The sequence below is a fragment of the Cheilinus undulatus genome, linkage group 10 (assembly GCF_018320785.1).
Source record: "Cheilinus undulatus linkage group 10, ASM1832078v1, whole genome shotgun sequence".
In the NCBI taxonomy this organism is placed as follows: Eukaryota; Metazoa; Chordata; class Actinopteri; order Labriformes; family Labridae; genus Cheilinus; species Cheilinus undulatus.
In genome coordinates this window covers 2,214,449-2,229,686 of record NC_054874.1, presented here as the reverse complement: position 1 = coordinate 2,229,686, position 15,238 = coordinate 2,214,449, and the positions used below count along the sequence as shown (strand labels likewise).

General features: G+C 39.4%; 2 protein-coding genes across 3 annotated transcripts in view; both read right to left on the bottom strand.

Annotated features, from left to right (window-relative positions):
- The window catches only part of LOC121516594 (cytokine-dependent hematopoietic cell linker), a 133,288-nt gene that overhangs the window by 98,562 nt on the left and 19,488 nt on the right, over positions 1-15,238 (bottom strand). The gene's annotated exons all lie outside the window — the stretch shown is intronic.
- On the bottom strand, positions 4,206-9,602 carry hs3st1 (heparan sulfate (glucosamine) 3-O-sulfotransferase 1). Its single transcript, XM_041797958.1, has 2 exons — positions 9,397-9,602; positions 4,206-5,860 (listed from the first exon to the last, which is right to left on the bottom strand). The coding sequence occupies exon 2, from the start codon at positions 5,712-5,714 to the stop codon at positions 4,794-4,796; it is 921 nt and encodes a 306-aa protein (XP_041653892.1). The 5' UTR covers positions 5,715-5,860; positions 9,397-9,602; the 3' UTR covers positions 4,206-4,793.

Sequence of the window (15,238 nt, the reverse complement as noted above, 5' to 3'; positions counted from 1 at the left end):
AGGCCCAGGGGCCAAATCCGGCCCATAGTGCAGTTTTACCCGGCCCGCAGGATCATATCATATTTTAGTTAGAACTGGCCTGCAGGTCTGAGTCTGCAGATTTCCTCCAGTATAGAAATGTAAATTTAACCTTGAAGATTTAAAATATCCTTTAAGTCATACAAATGTGAAAAAGTAGAGAGTAAAAATAATGAGATAGAAAGTAAGGAATGGGGGAGAGAAATTCATTTGTTTTCAATTCATATTTTCAATTTGCTTCTCAAAAATAAACTTAGCATTTTGACTTTTTATCTCATATTGTGAACTTTTAGATTCCATTTTTAAATTTCAAGTCATATTTTGAAATTTCAAGATCATGATTTCAAATTTAATCTCATATTTTGCCCTTTTAAACTCAGATTTTGTATTTACCTCATATTTTGACCTTCAAACTCATGATTTTTACTTTCTCTCTCATGTATTTGCCTTTTGAAAACATTATTTTAACTTTTGATTTTGTGTTCTGACCTTTTTAGCTAATATTTTGACTTTTTATCTCAGATTTTGAGCCTTTAAACTTATCATTTTGACTTTTTTTAAAATCTCAGAATAATTTATCATCAGTTTTTCTCCCCCTTAATGTATTAGCTGTAAAAATAAGGTTGACAGTTTATGGTTTAATGTGGACCCTGTTGTGCCCTCAGGTTAGACCTAAATTCAGATTTCGCCTCCTCTGGAGGATCACAAGATTTAAAAAAGGGTTGTGAAACCATAAATCACGAGAAAAACAGAAAAATAAATGCCTGACCCTAACAGTCTGATCTCATAATGGACTTTTTGTTCTGGTTTTCTGTAAAGTAAAGGACAATTCCACTTTTTCTGACCTCTTGTGACTGTTTGACCCTTTTGGACTGATGCAACATGTGTGTGTTTATACCTTTAAGACTTGATGAGACATCATCAGCACATTTTTGGAGGCGTTTTTGTTCCGTCAGCTAGACAAAATATTTTGGTTGTAGGCTCTTAAACCTGGAAGTTTCTAAAGCTAAAAACAATATCAGCGAGGGGAGCGACAGAGAGGCCACTACAGCTATAAATTAGACAAGAACAAACTCAGACACTGGCCCAGATGTTGATGTGGTTCTGGTTCTGCTACCTGAGGAAGAACTAAAAAAAAAAATCATCCAACTTTAGGACCAAAACGCAGTTATTTAGATTTAAAGCTAAGGGTTTGAGCTTTTAAATGTTTTAATTCCATGTCTCTATTTGCCACAGAGGCTGGGAAATAAAGATTTTGGAAAACTTTGACATTCAGTCTAGTTCCTGAGAAATCCCCAGGTTTGGGGAAGTTGTTTTTGAACAGTAATCGACTCTTTTAAGTGGCTTCAGGTTTTAGATGTTTAGTAAAGAGGGAAATGAGTCTGTGGTGGACCTGAAGAGTTCACACAGAGGAAACGTGGAAGTACTCAGCGTTCTTTAAAATAACAGAAGTAGAAATACAACACAGGGCTGAAACTGACCTTGAAAGCAGCCTCTTTGCACCTGTGTTTTTGCACATTTTCCCACCGCAGCCTTCCTCCTCTTGCTTTTAAGTGTTTTTGCAGTCTGTGGTGTTTAGTCTGGGAATTGCATCAGTTCGACTCCATGAATTCTTCCTGCTGTATTTGTGATTTCCCTTTAAAAGAGGCTTTTCTACATGTTGCTGCTTAAAACTGTCACATCTGGAGACCTGACACTCAAAGCGATGCTAAACGCAGCACATGCCTGCTCAATGTTATCGCCACGCACGCCAAATGACGCAAGCAGCTGTCTGCTAATCTCACAGCAGAGATCAGCCTCCACCTCACCCCCACACACTCCTTCACTTTACTTCTTATTTCACCCCTCGTACGCCTGGAGCCCAAACCTGCTCTGCTGATAGCTGATGATAGTCTGAGTCAACACTATCAAGAAGAAAAACACATGTAAACTGCAGGCGCATCAGGGAATTAGCATCCCTGCTCTCTGCAGGGATAAGAACAGAAGAGATGGAGTTGGAGAAATACTGCTTTGGTGTGCATTTAAGGGCCAATAAGGTTACAATCCTGTCTGCAGAGTCCCAGTAAGCCCCTGAGTAAATCTAGGCCACAGTCAAATATGAAACTGTGGAGCTTAATGTCTTTGAGACACTGCTGCTGATGTTTTCAAAGTAGAACTAAGATTTGAATAAATAATCCTCTCGCTTCTCTAAAAACTGAGTAAGATCGCACCCTTGGGCATAAACAACTTGGTCTTTTGATATCTCATTGCTCAAGCTGTGCTTAAATATTTATTTACCTTTCTGCTCACTCGATTTCCTTATCAAATATTTGATAGTGAAATATACTCCTGCAGTGTGTGGAAGAAAAAAGCATAGGTATTTAAAGACTATCATTGGAGGATGTCAGCAGCTCTGACGGCACAAATGTGTAGAAAACCACAACAGGCTATCATGCTTGCATGTGCAGAAACGGATGCCAAAACAGGAAACTCTTCATTCTTTAGCTCTTCTTTTACTGTCAGTGCACGATAAAGACAGCCCTAACTATGTTTTCCACAATGCATTCAGAAAACTCTGTGATCCTTAGCTAGAGAAGCAGAGGCGAGTTTATGACTTAAACCAGGGGTGTCAAACTCAACCACATCAGGGGACGAAATCTGAATTTATGTCTAACCTGAGGGCCCAACAGGGTCCACATTAAACCATAAACTGTCAACCTTACTTCCACAGCTCATACATTAAGGGGGAGAAAAACCGATGATAAATTATTTTGAGATTTTTAAAAAGTCAAACTGGTAAGTTTAAAGCAGGGGTCTGTGGTAAGGTTACAACCGGCCCGCAAGATCATATTCTTAGAATAACTGGCCCTAAAATATGAGGTCTGCAGATTTCCTTCAGTATAAAAATGTAAACTTGATGATATAAAAAAATCCTCAAGTCATAAAACTGTGAAAAAATAAAGAGTAAAAATTACTAGATTACAAGAAATTGCACAGTTATGACTTCTATCTATTATTTGGACTTTTATTTCAGATTTTGACCATTTTCAATTTAGTATTTTGACTTTTTGTCTCATATTTTGACCTCTTAAACTTATAATTTTGACCTTATCTAATATTTTGACCTTTTCAATTTATGATTTTTATGTTTTATGTCATATATTAAACTGTCAAATTATTATTTTCACTTTCTATCTCAAATTTTGACCTTTTCAATTTATCATTTCTACATTTATACTATATTTTAACCTTTTAGGTGCACCATTTTCAATTTTGAATCATATTTTTGCCTTAAAAACATGATTGCGACTTTCTGTTTTATGTATTTGCCTATTAAAAACATTATTTTAATGTCTAATTTTGTGTTCTGACCTTTTGAACTATTAGATTTGACTTTTTAGCTCAGATTTGAGCCTTCTAACTAATCATTTTGACTTTTTAAATCTCAAAATCATTCATCATCTTTCCCCATAATTTATTACTGGTGAAAAACGACAGTTAAATGTTGACCCTGTTAGGCTCTCAGGTTAGACCTTAATTCAGAACCCGGCCCCTTCTGTGATTGAGTTTTACACCCCTGGTTTAAAGTCTCAAAATCTGAGAAAAAAGTCAAAATATTAGTGGAAAAAGTCAGAACATAAAATCAAAAGTTAAAATAATGTTTTCAAAAGGCAAATATATGAGACAGAAAGTAAAAATCATGAGTTTAAAGGTCAAAATAAGAGATAAAATACACAATCTGAGTTTAATAGGTTGATATATGGGATTAAATTTGAAATCGTGGTCTTGAAATTTCAAAATATGACTCAAAATTTAAAATTAGAACCTAAAAGTTCACTATATGAGATAAAAAGTCAAAATGCTAAGTGTAAGTCAGAATTTTGAAAAGTAAATTAAAAATATTAATTGAAAACACAAATGAATTTCTCTCCGCCATTCCTTACTTTCTATCTCATTATTTTTACTCTCTACTTTTTCACATTTTTATGAATTAATAAAGAATATCTTAAATCTTCAAGGTTAAATCTACATTTCTATACTGAAAGAAGTCTGCAGACCTCAGACCTGCGGGCTGGGTAAAACTGCACCCTGGGCCAGGTTTGGCCCCCGGGCCTTGAGTTTGACACCCCTGACTAAAACGACAGCTCTGCTTGTTGAGATCTGACGACAAACTTTGGACACGCAATAAAAATAGACATCAGACATGCTAAAAATAAAATACATCTTTATTATGGTGTTAATTTTTCACCTTAAAAAAATCTATTTACAGTCCACTGTAATGATCAGCAAGTGTGTGAGCACGGAGCTTTTATATAACTGGCTGAGTCACACAAAAAGGACAATATGCAGGCGGTTTGTGCCTGAAAGTGACTGAGAAAATCATAGCAGCAGGTAATAGGTCCTTCAGAGCTCTAGAAGCAGTTGGACGTTAATAATGTGATAATACATGAAGTGAGACATGAAGGCATGACAGTATAAAACCGCCTGGTGTTCCTCTTTATGCAACACGATAACTGGCACAGTCTGCATGTCTTTAATGTTTTAATAAGCTTTGATGAGGCGAGTGTGAGCGCTCCTAACAGTCCAGAAAGACAAAAAGATGCATGTCTGACGAGGAACAGAAGACGTGCACTGACTGCATGTCATGAGCTGTAGTCTGCCCTGATATTTGGCTCATGTAACAAAAGTACTAGTACAAAAATAGATTTAGATTCCATTTACATTAGCTTTATTTTATCTACATCATTAGTGAGTAAAGGTAGAGAAGCCCCCAGTGAGACTACACCAAACTAGGGTCAATTCCAGTTAAATGTTCGACCCACCAGCTCAAAGAACTTCCTGTTTGGTTCGTGAAAGAACTGGTAGAGCTTCTGCAGGATGGCGGGGGCCACGTGAGGGTGAGCCCGCCCCTTTGAATCATGTAAACACCTCTCTCTCCCGTGGTCCCTCAAACAGTAGAATCCTTTCGTTTTATTGAAGTAAAAGTTCGAAGCGTTGATCTGAGGCTCCAGCTTCAGGAATCTCTCCACCTTTTTCATCTCCGGGAGGGGGTCCCTGATGAGCTCGTCCCCATCCACCACGTGGATGCTCCTCATGGGGAAGTATTTCAGCCAGTTCTGCATGTGAATGTAATACAGGCTGCGGTTGAGAGCCTTGTATCCCAGGTTGATCTCCCCGTCCTTCACCAGGACCGACTCGATGGGCTGGTAGCGTTTGTGCTTCTGCAGGCGGTTGTAAAAGACCTGCGTGTAGTCCGACAGAACCCTCTCCGTGGGGTCTCTGAGGATGAGCAGCAGCTTAATGTCTGGGTTCATCTCGTGGATGCGTTTGGGGACTTTACTGGAGGTGAAGTAGGCAGGGGTCTTCTCCACCGTCAGCTGGTCGGGGAAGGCATACGGCATCTGGCTGAGGTACCACGGCAAGCCCTTCTGAAAGTGACTCTCCCAGTCAAAGAAGTGCACCTCGTTCTGCGCTGCCGCCACCGCGCTGTGCAGGCTGAGCATCTCTATCAGAGCCCGCGTCCCCCCCTTCCTCACGCCGATAATTATAATCTGGGGGAGCTGTCTCAAGGTTCCGTTTGGGTGGCTGGTGGTGCCATTGTCAGCAGGGGGTGAGGTGGGAGATGGAGGTGGCCCCTCGTCTGCCACAGCGGGCCTGGAGGGGATGGGGGGGGACTGGATTGCAAAAAGCAGCAGCCCGAGGAGCAAGGCTGCCATGAGGGAGGTCCTGACCCTGGAGGATTTCAGCCTGGCGAGAGCAAGAAGACTGTATCCCACATTGAAAGAGCAGCTGCCTGAAGACGAGGGTCCGAGTGAAGAAAAGGCAAAGGAAACGCAGTCCTCTTCTCTGCCAGCAGCGGTGACTGAAAGGGAAAGACACACCTGTGGTTAGGAGACACCAGGTGAACTCCGCGTATGTGGAGAATGCATGAAAAGAATCAGTGACACGCCTTTTTATCAGTGCTGAGTCAAAGTAAGGGTGCAGCATCTGCATCATGATGACGATAAACTTTCAGCCATGACTAAATGAATTATACACATTTCAGCGAGGCAGTCTTTGTGTAGCTAAAACAACGGCATTAAAACTCTGATTACCTGATAAGTACTCTTTTGTTTATTCTAAAGGTAAATAAGCTGAGCTTATGTGGAGCTCCACATCCACCTCTACAGCTTTAAGTCCTTTAAATCAGGGCTGTCAAACAGTTACATCTCTACTGTGGTGTGTGTGAGTGGGTATCCTCCTTCTTTTGGATATGCCATTTATTTAGAAGTAGGTTTAGACCATAGAGACAAAATAAGTGGGTATACTCCATATGGCTGCTTATATCCTGCACTACAACACTGCATTTTATCATTACATTTAATCTCAGAATTTCTGTAGTAATCTAATCCTTTTTATCACACTTTAAAATTCATTCTCTTCAAAACTGTCAATTTTATTTTGGATTTTTTCATCGTTTTCAACTTAGGTGCTTCTTGATGGATATAGACCTGCTTTTATAAGAAGAGGTTAACATAGATTTAACCGTGGAATAGGGAGCTTGTTATGGATTAAAAAGGAAGTAAGTGAACAGTAAAAAGGTTAATGTTTGATATCACAAGGATAAGATGACTTCTGCCTTTTTAAAGGTAAATGAGACATTAAGGTGCAGTAGAGAACTTATTTTACATGAAGCTGCAGAGAGACACTGACGTTGATCAACCTAAGTGTGCAGGAAGGGCCGACTAAGCATGCAATTAATCTCTACTGGAGAAAAATTAGTGCACGGATAAACCTTATTTAATCCTAATTAACCTGGACAGGCTTGATTTAAAGCCATGCCATAAAAACAGGTTAATAGATTACCTATCAAAGATGCTTTTTTTAAAAAATTAATTAGCTGAGTTTTTCTGGTTTGAACTCCACATCCACCTCCTCTGCTTCAAGACCTTTAAATAAGAACTAGCAAACAATTAATCTCAGAATTTCTATAATTAATCGTGATTAATCACATCCTTTTAAAGGTCTGCGTTTAGAGATAGAGCCACGATTTTAACCTTAACTTCACCACAGGAAAAGGAACTTGCTATGGATTGTAAAGGAAATGAGGGGACGGTCTTGTCCACTGAGTGGTCTGTGAGGTTTTAAAATAAAAACATTAAGGATCAGTAGTGGACTTACTCTACGTCACTATGGCTGCAGAGAGACGCTGACATACATTAACCAAAGGAAAAATAATGCATGCAATTAACTGCAATTAAAAAAATGTACATTAACTGTGGACAGTTATTAATCACAATTAATGCAGTAATCTTATTAGCCATGCCAAAAAACAAAAGTTTTAAAATAAATGCCAGTAGAGGATTTTTTTAAATTAAAGAAGTAGCTGAGTTTATCTGCTCTATCTCCACATCCACTGCTTTACTACCTTTAAATAAGGGCTGTCAATTAAAATCTTAACGGCAGTTAATCTCAGAATTAATATTGTTAATTGTGATTAATTGCATCCTTCTAATTGCATCATAAAATTCCACTATTTTGCATTCATAGCCATTTTAGTTGCATTTCAAGTTTTTCTACTGTCCTCAACTAAGTGTAAGTGACTTCTTCCTGGGATACAGACCTGCTTTTATGGGTAAATGCCAGATTTTATCCTAAATTTAACCAAATAAAGGGATTTGTTATGGATTGTAGAAGAACTCAGGGGACAGTAAAAAGGTGACTGTGAGTTTTAAAGTGAAATGAGACATTAAGGAGCAGGGGTTGACTTATTCTACATCACTGTGGCTGCAGAGAGACACCAATGGAACAATAATGCATGCAATTAATTGCAATTAAAAATAGTGCACTAATTATGGACCTTTCATAATCACAATTAATGCATTATTAGCCATGCCAAAAACAAAGGCCTTAAAATAACTGCCAGTGGAGGATTTTTTTACATTAAAGAAGTAGCTGAGTTGATCAGCTCTATCTCCACATCCACTGCTTTAATACCTTTAAATAATGGCTGTCAATTGAAATCTAATTGGCAGTTAATCTCAGAATTAATATCGTTAATTGTGATTAACTGCATTATAAAATTTCACTATTTTGCATTCATAACCATGTTAGTTTTATTTCAGTTTTTTCTACTGTCTTTAACTAAGGGTAAATGACTTCCTCTTTGAATAATAGCTGCTTTTATGACAGATTTTAACCTAAAATTAACCACAGGTAAAATAATTTGTTATGGATTGCAAAAGACACCAGGAGATAGTAAAAAGGTACGTTTTAAAATAAAACGAGACATTAAGGAGCATCACTGTGGCTGCAGAGAGACAACAACGGAACGATAATGCATGCAATTAATTGCAATTAAAAAATAGTGCACCAATTGTGGACTTTTCCTAATCATAATTAATGCATTAATCTTATTAGCCATGCCATAAAACAAGGGCATTATATTAACTGCAAATCTGATTTTTAAACAGTTAACAGCTGAATGTGTTTGCTATGAACTCCACTTCCACTGCTTTGAGCACTCTCAATATAAAACATATGCAGGAATGCAAACGTTGTCGTAATGGATGCATGCTGTGGAGGTAATATGAAATCCCAGCATGGCTTTATTGATCACTAGGCATTAAAACACCTGCAAAGGTCACTCATATAATCTAGCTTTAAATAGCAGTTTTTCTTCCATGTTATTAGAGTCGTGCTATTTTAAACAGAACCAGAGGTGTGCGGGTTTTTTTGACAAAATTATAAAGTTGGCGTTCAAACTTCTGCTTTTAAACTCATACATTATCAGTGGTGTTATTCATACATTATCAGTGGTGTTATTCATACATTATCAGTGGTGTTATTCATACATTATCAGTGGTGTTATTCATACATTAGCAGTGGTGTTATTCATACATTAGCAGTGGTGTTATTCATACATTATCAGTGGTGTTATTCATACATTAGCAGTGGTGTTATTCATACATTAGCAGTGGTGTTATTCATACATTAGCAGTGGTGTTATTCATACATTATCAGTGGTGTTATTCATACATTAGCAGTGGTGTTATTCATACATTAGCAGTGGTGTTATTCATACATTATCAGTGGTGTTATTCATACATTATCAGTGGTGTTATTCATACATTAGCAGTGGTGTTATTCATACATTAGCAGTGGTGTTATTCATACATTATCAGTGGTGTAGCTTGATCAGCCTAGAGAACACATGTTGGAGAAAAAGCCAATCTGAGGACGTTCTTAACTGTCAGGAAAGAAGCAGGTGTGCAAGTGAACAGTTTAGGACAGAACCCCACCAGTGATGCAGTAAATCACGCATGGTTGCATGTTTCGCGCGCGCTGTCATGTGTGTTCCTCACTGTCTGTGTTTACTGAGTCTCGTGCGCTCTCGCAGTCTAAGAGAAGTGTCTTTACCTTTTTCACTATGCTCCTCCACTCGGTAAAGATGTCATCTCGCGCAGCTTTGGAGTCCTTCCTCGCAGCACCCGTACTTCCCAATCATCCACAGTGTGATCCAGGTCCGCTCCGCGCTCGTGCCTGTTTATCCGCGTAAAGGTTTTCGCCTCCGTCCGGTGGCTCCTGCTCCACGGAGGCGCCTCCTCTGAGCTGTGCTGCTCGAGTCTGACGGTCCTCCCGTTTTTCTGAGTGTCAGCTGTTGAAGTCGACGCCTACTTCACGCCTGCAGGACCACTCCCCCCACCCCACCTCCCCTCCCCTCTGTGTGACTCACATTGTTGTAATGTAGTGGAATTTAGCCGCGATAGAGCTGCAGAGAAGGCTGGTTTCAGGGGAAAGTGCAGGTAAAGCAGGTGCAACGACCAGACGTCATACAAGATCCTGGTTTGTTTTGACCTGCTGAGTTTCATCTAGATTTCTCTCTTGTTTCAGGGTTATTTTTGTCCTGTGACTGTTTAAAGATAAAAGCAGTTATACCCTCCGACTTTTAAGTCTCATGAAGTCCAACATCTAAATCCACTGTGAAGGCGTGGCCCGTCTTCCTCTGCCTCTAATAGGCTAATGCTTATTAATGATTCTGATTGGTAAGGTAAGAGTAGGATTAGCCAATCAGAGGCAGAGTAGGGTGGGTCATACTTGCACTTAGTAAAAACTGAGCTGGTAGCTACACCCCATCAGCTTCCTTCCTCCATCATACTCCCATAATGACCCTCAGTACCTGAAGATGAGTGTCAGTGTGCAAACACAGAGCTCCCCTTTTTAAGGTTAACTAAATATGAGAGAGAAATCTGGGACCATCTCTTTGCTGGATGGGGAGCTTTAAAAATGTGGGACATAAATTCAGAATCCACCCACTTCTGAGCATCTCAGATTTCTTATTATTTGGTCCTTTATTCATCCATCCATCCATTTACTATACCGCTTATTCCACAGTGGGGGGGGGGGGGTGAAGCCTATCCCAGCTGTCGTTGGGCAGATTGAGGCGGAGTACACCCTGGACTGGTTGCCAGCCAATCGCAGGGCTGACCTATAGAGATAGACAACCAGGCACTCACATTCACACCTACACGCAATTTAGAGTCACCAATTAACCAGGGAGAACATGCAAACTCTGCACAGAAAGCCCTGGCCCTGACCGGGAAGCGAACCAGTGACCTTCTTGCTGTGAGGCAACAGCGCTAACCCCTGCGGTGCCGTACGCCATACACTCATCTTTCACTTCTTTAATTGACATCTAAAGGTGTGAAAGATGAGTACAGAGAGGCAAGATTTGGTGAAGAGTGGCAAAAATTGATTAAGTAAGACAAAAATGGGTTAAAATGGCCAAAAATGGAAAGGCAAAAAGGGGCAAAAATTGGTTAAAAAAAAATGGTGAAAAGCAGTTAAAAAGAGGCAACAATGGTTTACGGTGACAGAATATTATAAAGCACAAAAAGTGGGTTAAAAGTGGCACAACAAAGGAAAGTTGGCATCTAAAGTAACATGATTACAGAGTGGCAAAAATGGGTTAAAAAGAAAAAAAAAACAGATTAAAGGGGCGAAAAATTGGGGTTAGAGTGGCAAAAAGTGTCAGGAAAACGACTAATACCAGTAACTAAGAGGCAACAATAGTTGACAGTGGAAAAATACACTAAAGCACCAAAAGTGGGCTAAAAGTGGCACAAAAGAGGAAAAGTTGGCATCTAAAGTAGTTAAACATGATTACAGACTGGCAACATTTGGTTAAGAGTGGCAAAAATGGACAAAAAAAGACAAAAAGGGGCAAAAATGGGTACAGAACAATGGTGAAAAACTGTTAAAAAGAGGCAACAATGGTTGACAGAGACAAAACAGTGAACAGTGTTTTAAGTTTTGAGATGTTCAGTTTTGGTATTTAATAAAAGTCAGGAGTTTATGAACCAGTCCTAGATGCGGGTCAGAGCTGTTCTAAGAATGTGAGCGGCTTCTTGGGTTTTATTTAAAGGGTGTAAATATTACGGCGTCATCAGCGAACATTTGTATGTGATCGTCTTTGCACGCTTTTGGTTGATCATTAATCTGAAGTGAAAATAAAATTGGTCAAAGTACAGAGCTTTGTGGGACACCTACTGGACGCTGCTGGTAGTATCATTAGTTTTGACACTATTGACAACGACAGTGTTTTCTGTTGGCTAAAAAAGATTTTATACGTTGGATAGCTTGATTAGAGAAGCTGGTGTGAGTTCTGCAGGAAGGATTTTCTGGCCAACGGAGCCAAAATCTTTTTTAAAAGCACCAGTACCACTCCAGGAAGTCCAGGAAGCCTTTAGTTTTTTCTAACAACACACTAATTGCCAACTCTGTTGAGAAAAGGTAATTTTGTAGTCATAGTTTTATACCAGGACTTTATCACAGTTGAAAAACTCCTCACAGTAGTTTTAACCCTGTTGTCTTTGAACAGAATGAGATACTTTATTCTAACTGCATGTCGAACTTATCTTTCTGTAGAGAGAAGGCTTGAAAAACAACCAAAAGTGAGTGATATTTCTGTTGAGTGATTAATAACCAACTGGGCGAGCTAACTGTGTTTTTGTTGTTTTAAAGAAATGATTTAAACTTGAAGAAACTTGAGGGTCAGAAATATTCTGTGATCTGATTGTGTGTCAAACAGCACAGAAACCAAATCTTGCAGTTTTTGGCAGCCAGAGCTTTGATTTTGGTGATTTTACAGAGAAACCCAAAATATTCAAATGAAGCAGTCTCAGTTGCTCTTTATAGAAATTTGTAGCCCAAAGAGAGCCAGCGCCTTCTCAGGATTTGGACTGGAAAAAAAGGCTTTTCAGCGGAGCCTCTCGGAGTCCTCTCCTCGCTCGTTGCTTTCAGGAAAAAATCGATGAAAGAGACAGAGCAGTTATTCATCCCTGGCATTCTTCCCCGCCTTTGTCCACAGAGCGAGGGCATCTGTGGGGAGTCGCAGATTCCAAGTTGCACAATCTCACCACCTGTTGAGCTGCATGGTTTTTTTTTCTCATCAGAAATGTTCAGATTCTTCCTCGAACAGTTGAGCAACAGCCAATGAGAAATACGAGAGCGGCTCTGACTGAAAGCACAGATTAAACTGAGGTTTTATCTAAACTCCTGTTACAGCGCCTCTCTGACTCACCTCTGGTTGTACAGTCAGTGTGAGAAAGTTTCAGTGACTTCACACGGCTGATGAGTAATTGACACCTCACTGGTGGCAGATACTTTTATGTCACTGTAGGAAGAACGATGGGAAATCTGTCTTTGAGGAAAAACACAGAAAAATGATGGAAAGAAGCCGTTACTGGTCCAACACAATTATTATGTAAGACACTGTGCCCTTAAATGATCCTTTAATGCAGTGTTACTCAACCCTGCTCAACCAAAGAGCCAAACGGTTGAAAAATGCCATCGCAAGAGCCACAATCTAGGTGGTGAAAAGTGACTAAAATGGGCCAGAAAGCTGTAAAAAGGTGGGAAAATTGGAGAAAAATGGTTTTTGTATGGCAAGAGGCAGCTGAAATGGGCAAAATGTGCAAAGAAGCAGGATAAAAGTGGCTAAAACTGATGAAAAAGGGCCAAAAAGGGATAGAAGTGGCAAAAAAGTTTAAAAAGTGGCTAAAAGAAGTTGTAAAAATGGGCTAAAAGCAGCAGAAATGAATTAAAAGTGGTAAAAAATGGGGGGGTGGGGGGGGGGGGGGGGTTGGCATATATATGATAGAGAAAACTGGGTGAAAAGTGTCAAAAATGGATGCAAAGTCACAAAAAAATTGAGTTACAGGTGGTCAAAAAGCAACAAAAATTAGTGAAAGTGACTAAAGTGGGCAATTAAGCATTAAAAAGGTGGGGAAATGGGGTTAAAGTGGCATTTAAGGACAAAAAGGCAGCTGAAATGGGCGAAAAATTGTAATGAAGCTGGATTAAAAGTGGCAAAAATTGTCAAAAAAAAAAGTGGCTAAAAGAAGTGGAAAAAAAATGGGCTATAAGCAGCAGAAAATTGATTAAAAGTGGCAAAAAATGTAAAGAAGGGAAAAATAAAGGTTGACAATTAAGTCTGACCACTAAAACCAACTGTATAAGTGTGGGAAACAAACTGGTTAATGTAACTTGCAATGATAAATTTCTGAGGTCAAAGTTTAAAAGAATACTATTTCAATTTAAGTCACAAAAGAGCCACATGTTGAGTATCACTGCTATGATGCTTTAATACTAGGGCCTGCACTGCTGGCTTCTTTTTGTCATTATAAAGTTCATTTTTATTATCTTAGATTGCGCGGAAAAATCTGTCATATGTCACCATTTTGGCCTTAAGCCTTTATGACCTACCATAGAACAAGTCCGCCAGAGCATATCTTTACATTTTTACATGCTGTAGTGCCAGGTTTTGTTTTTTTTTTGTTTTTTTGTTTTTTTTTTGCGTTATCTGAAGTGGCTATGCATCAATACAACCCTTAGAACCCATATTTTAATGATATGAATGTGATAAGTCCACAGTAACAAATAAAATTGCTCAAAAGTGCAAAAAAACACAAGAAAAATAAAAGGCTTTTTTTTTTTTTTTTTTTTACATATTTTCCCAAATAGAGAGCTGCGATAGCTGTATCCCTCAAAACTGTGATTGCAAAAAAAGGTTGCACAAGATCATTTCAAACCAGAAAAAAATTATTTCATGTATGGTCATAGCTTCATTTTTGAAATACACTCATGAGTAAAAGGGTAAACTGTATAAAGACAGTGTTCCTGACTGAACCGATAAACTTCCCTGAATTTACTGATGCATTTGTTGACTCCAACAGTAGGTGGCGTCTCAGTACATGGTCTGTCTTTTATGCTGTGTTTGATTGTACTCGGAACTTGGAAAGATCCGGGTCGGAAATTCCAATTTCCGAGGCAAATGCGTTTTGTTGCATCAGCTCGGAAAACATGGCTGGCCGCAGTGAGCTGATGTTTGTTTTGATGTTTTTCGAAGATCAAAAATTACTGCTGGGGAAATATATTAGCTACTTGACGGGGGAGAGAGAAAGAAAAACGTATGACGTATGACTTGAATGCACCAGCGAGGGGAATCCTGCATGCATCACTGAACTTATACGGGCATCAAAGCGAGCTGTGCAGAGGCCTGTACTGTAGTAACACAAACGCTAAATTAGACGACATAAAAAAAAAGTTGAGGAGAAATTGACTCTCACGGTGTGCAACGCCATATTGCAACTTCATTCCGACTGGCTCGGGCTGCTTGGATCCTACCCGAATTCCCAAGTGGGAGTCCCGAGCTCAAGGGCCGTTCTATTGCACTTTTCCGATTCGGAGGTCGGATTTATCCGAGTTCTGAGTACAATCAAATGCAGCATTAGTTCCAGAGAAGAAGAAGTTTATGCTGCACCAAGACCACAGTGCAGACTAAACACAGCTTTACCAAGACTTACTAGTCTGTCCTGGACTAGTTTCAACACAACTGATCATAGAAGCCACTAAGTCATCATCCTAATGATGGACTATCTACAGAATACAAAGCGGCAGTAGCTGCTAGCATTAGACACTTGCATTAGGACCAAGCCGATGGCTAATATGAAGCAAAGTGCTGATTCAGCAGACATTTGAAACAGCAGAAAGATTTTCAGAGAGCCAAAAGTCAAATCCATGAAGGACTACATCAGTCCAAGTCTCCCGATCTGCTGCTACCTCTTCGTTCCTCCTGCTCTGTCTGATGTGGTTTCATTCACAGTCTCATCGACAACATCAGTAGCATCAGTTCAACCACAGACTGCAGTAGTTTTTCATCTTTACCTCCCTTTGTAAAGACTCGTGTCTGTGCATACTT

Excerpts from the sequence above, each read along its gene's own strand:
- hs3st1 (XM_041797958.1), bottom strand. The coding sequence starts at position 5,714 with ATGGCAGCCTTGCTCCTCGGGCTGCTGCTTTTTGCAATCCAGTCCCCC.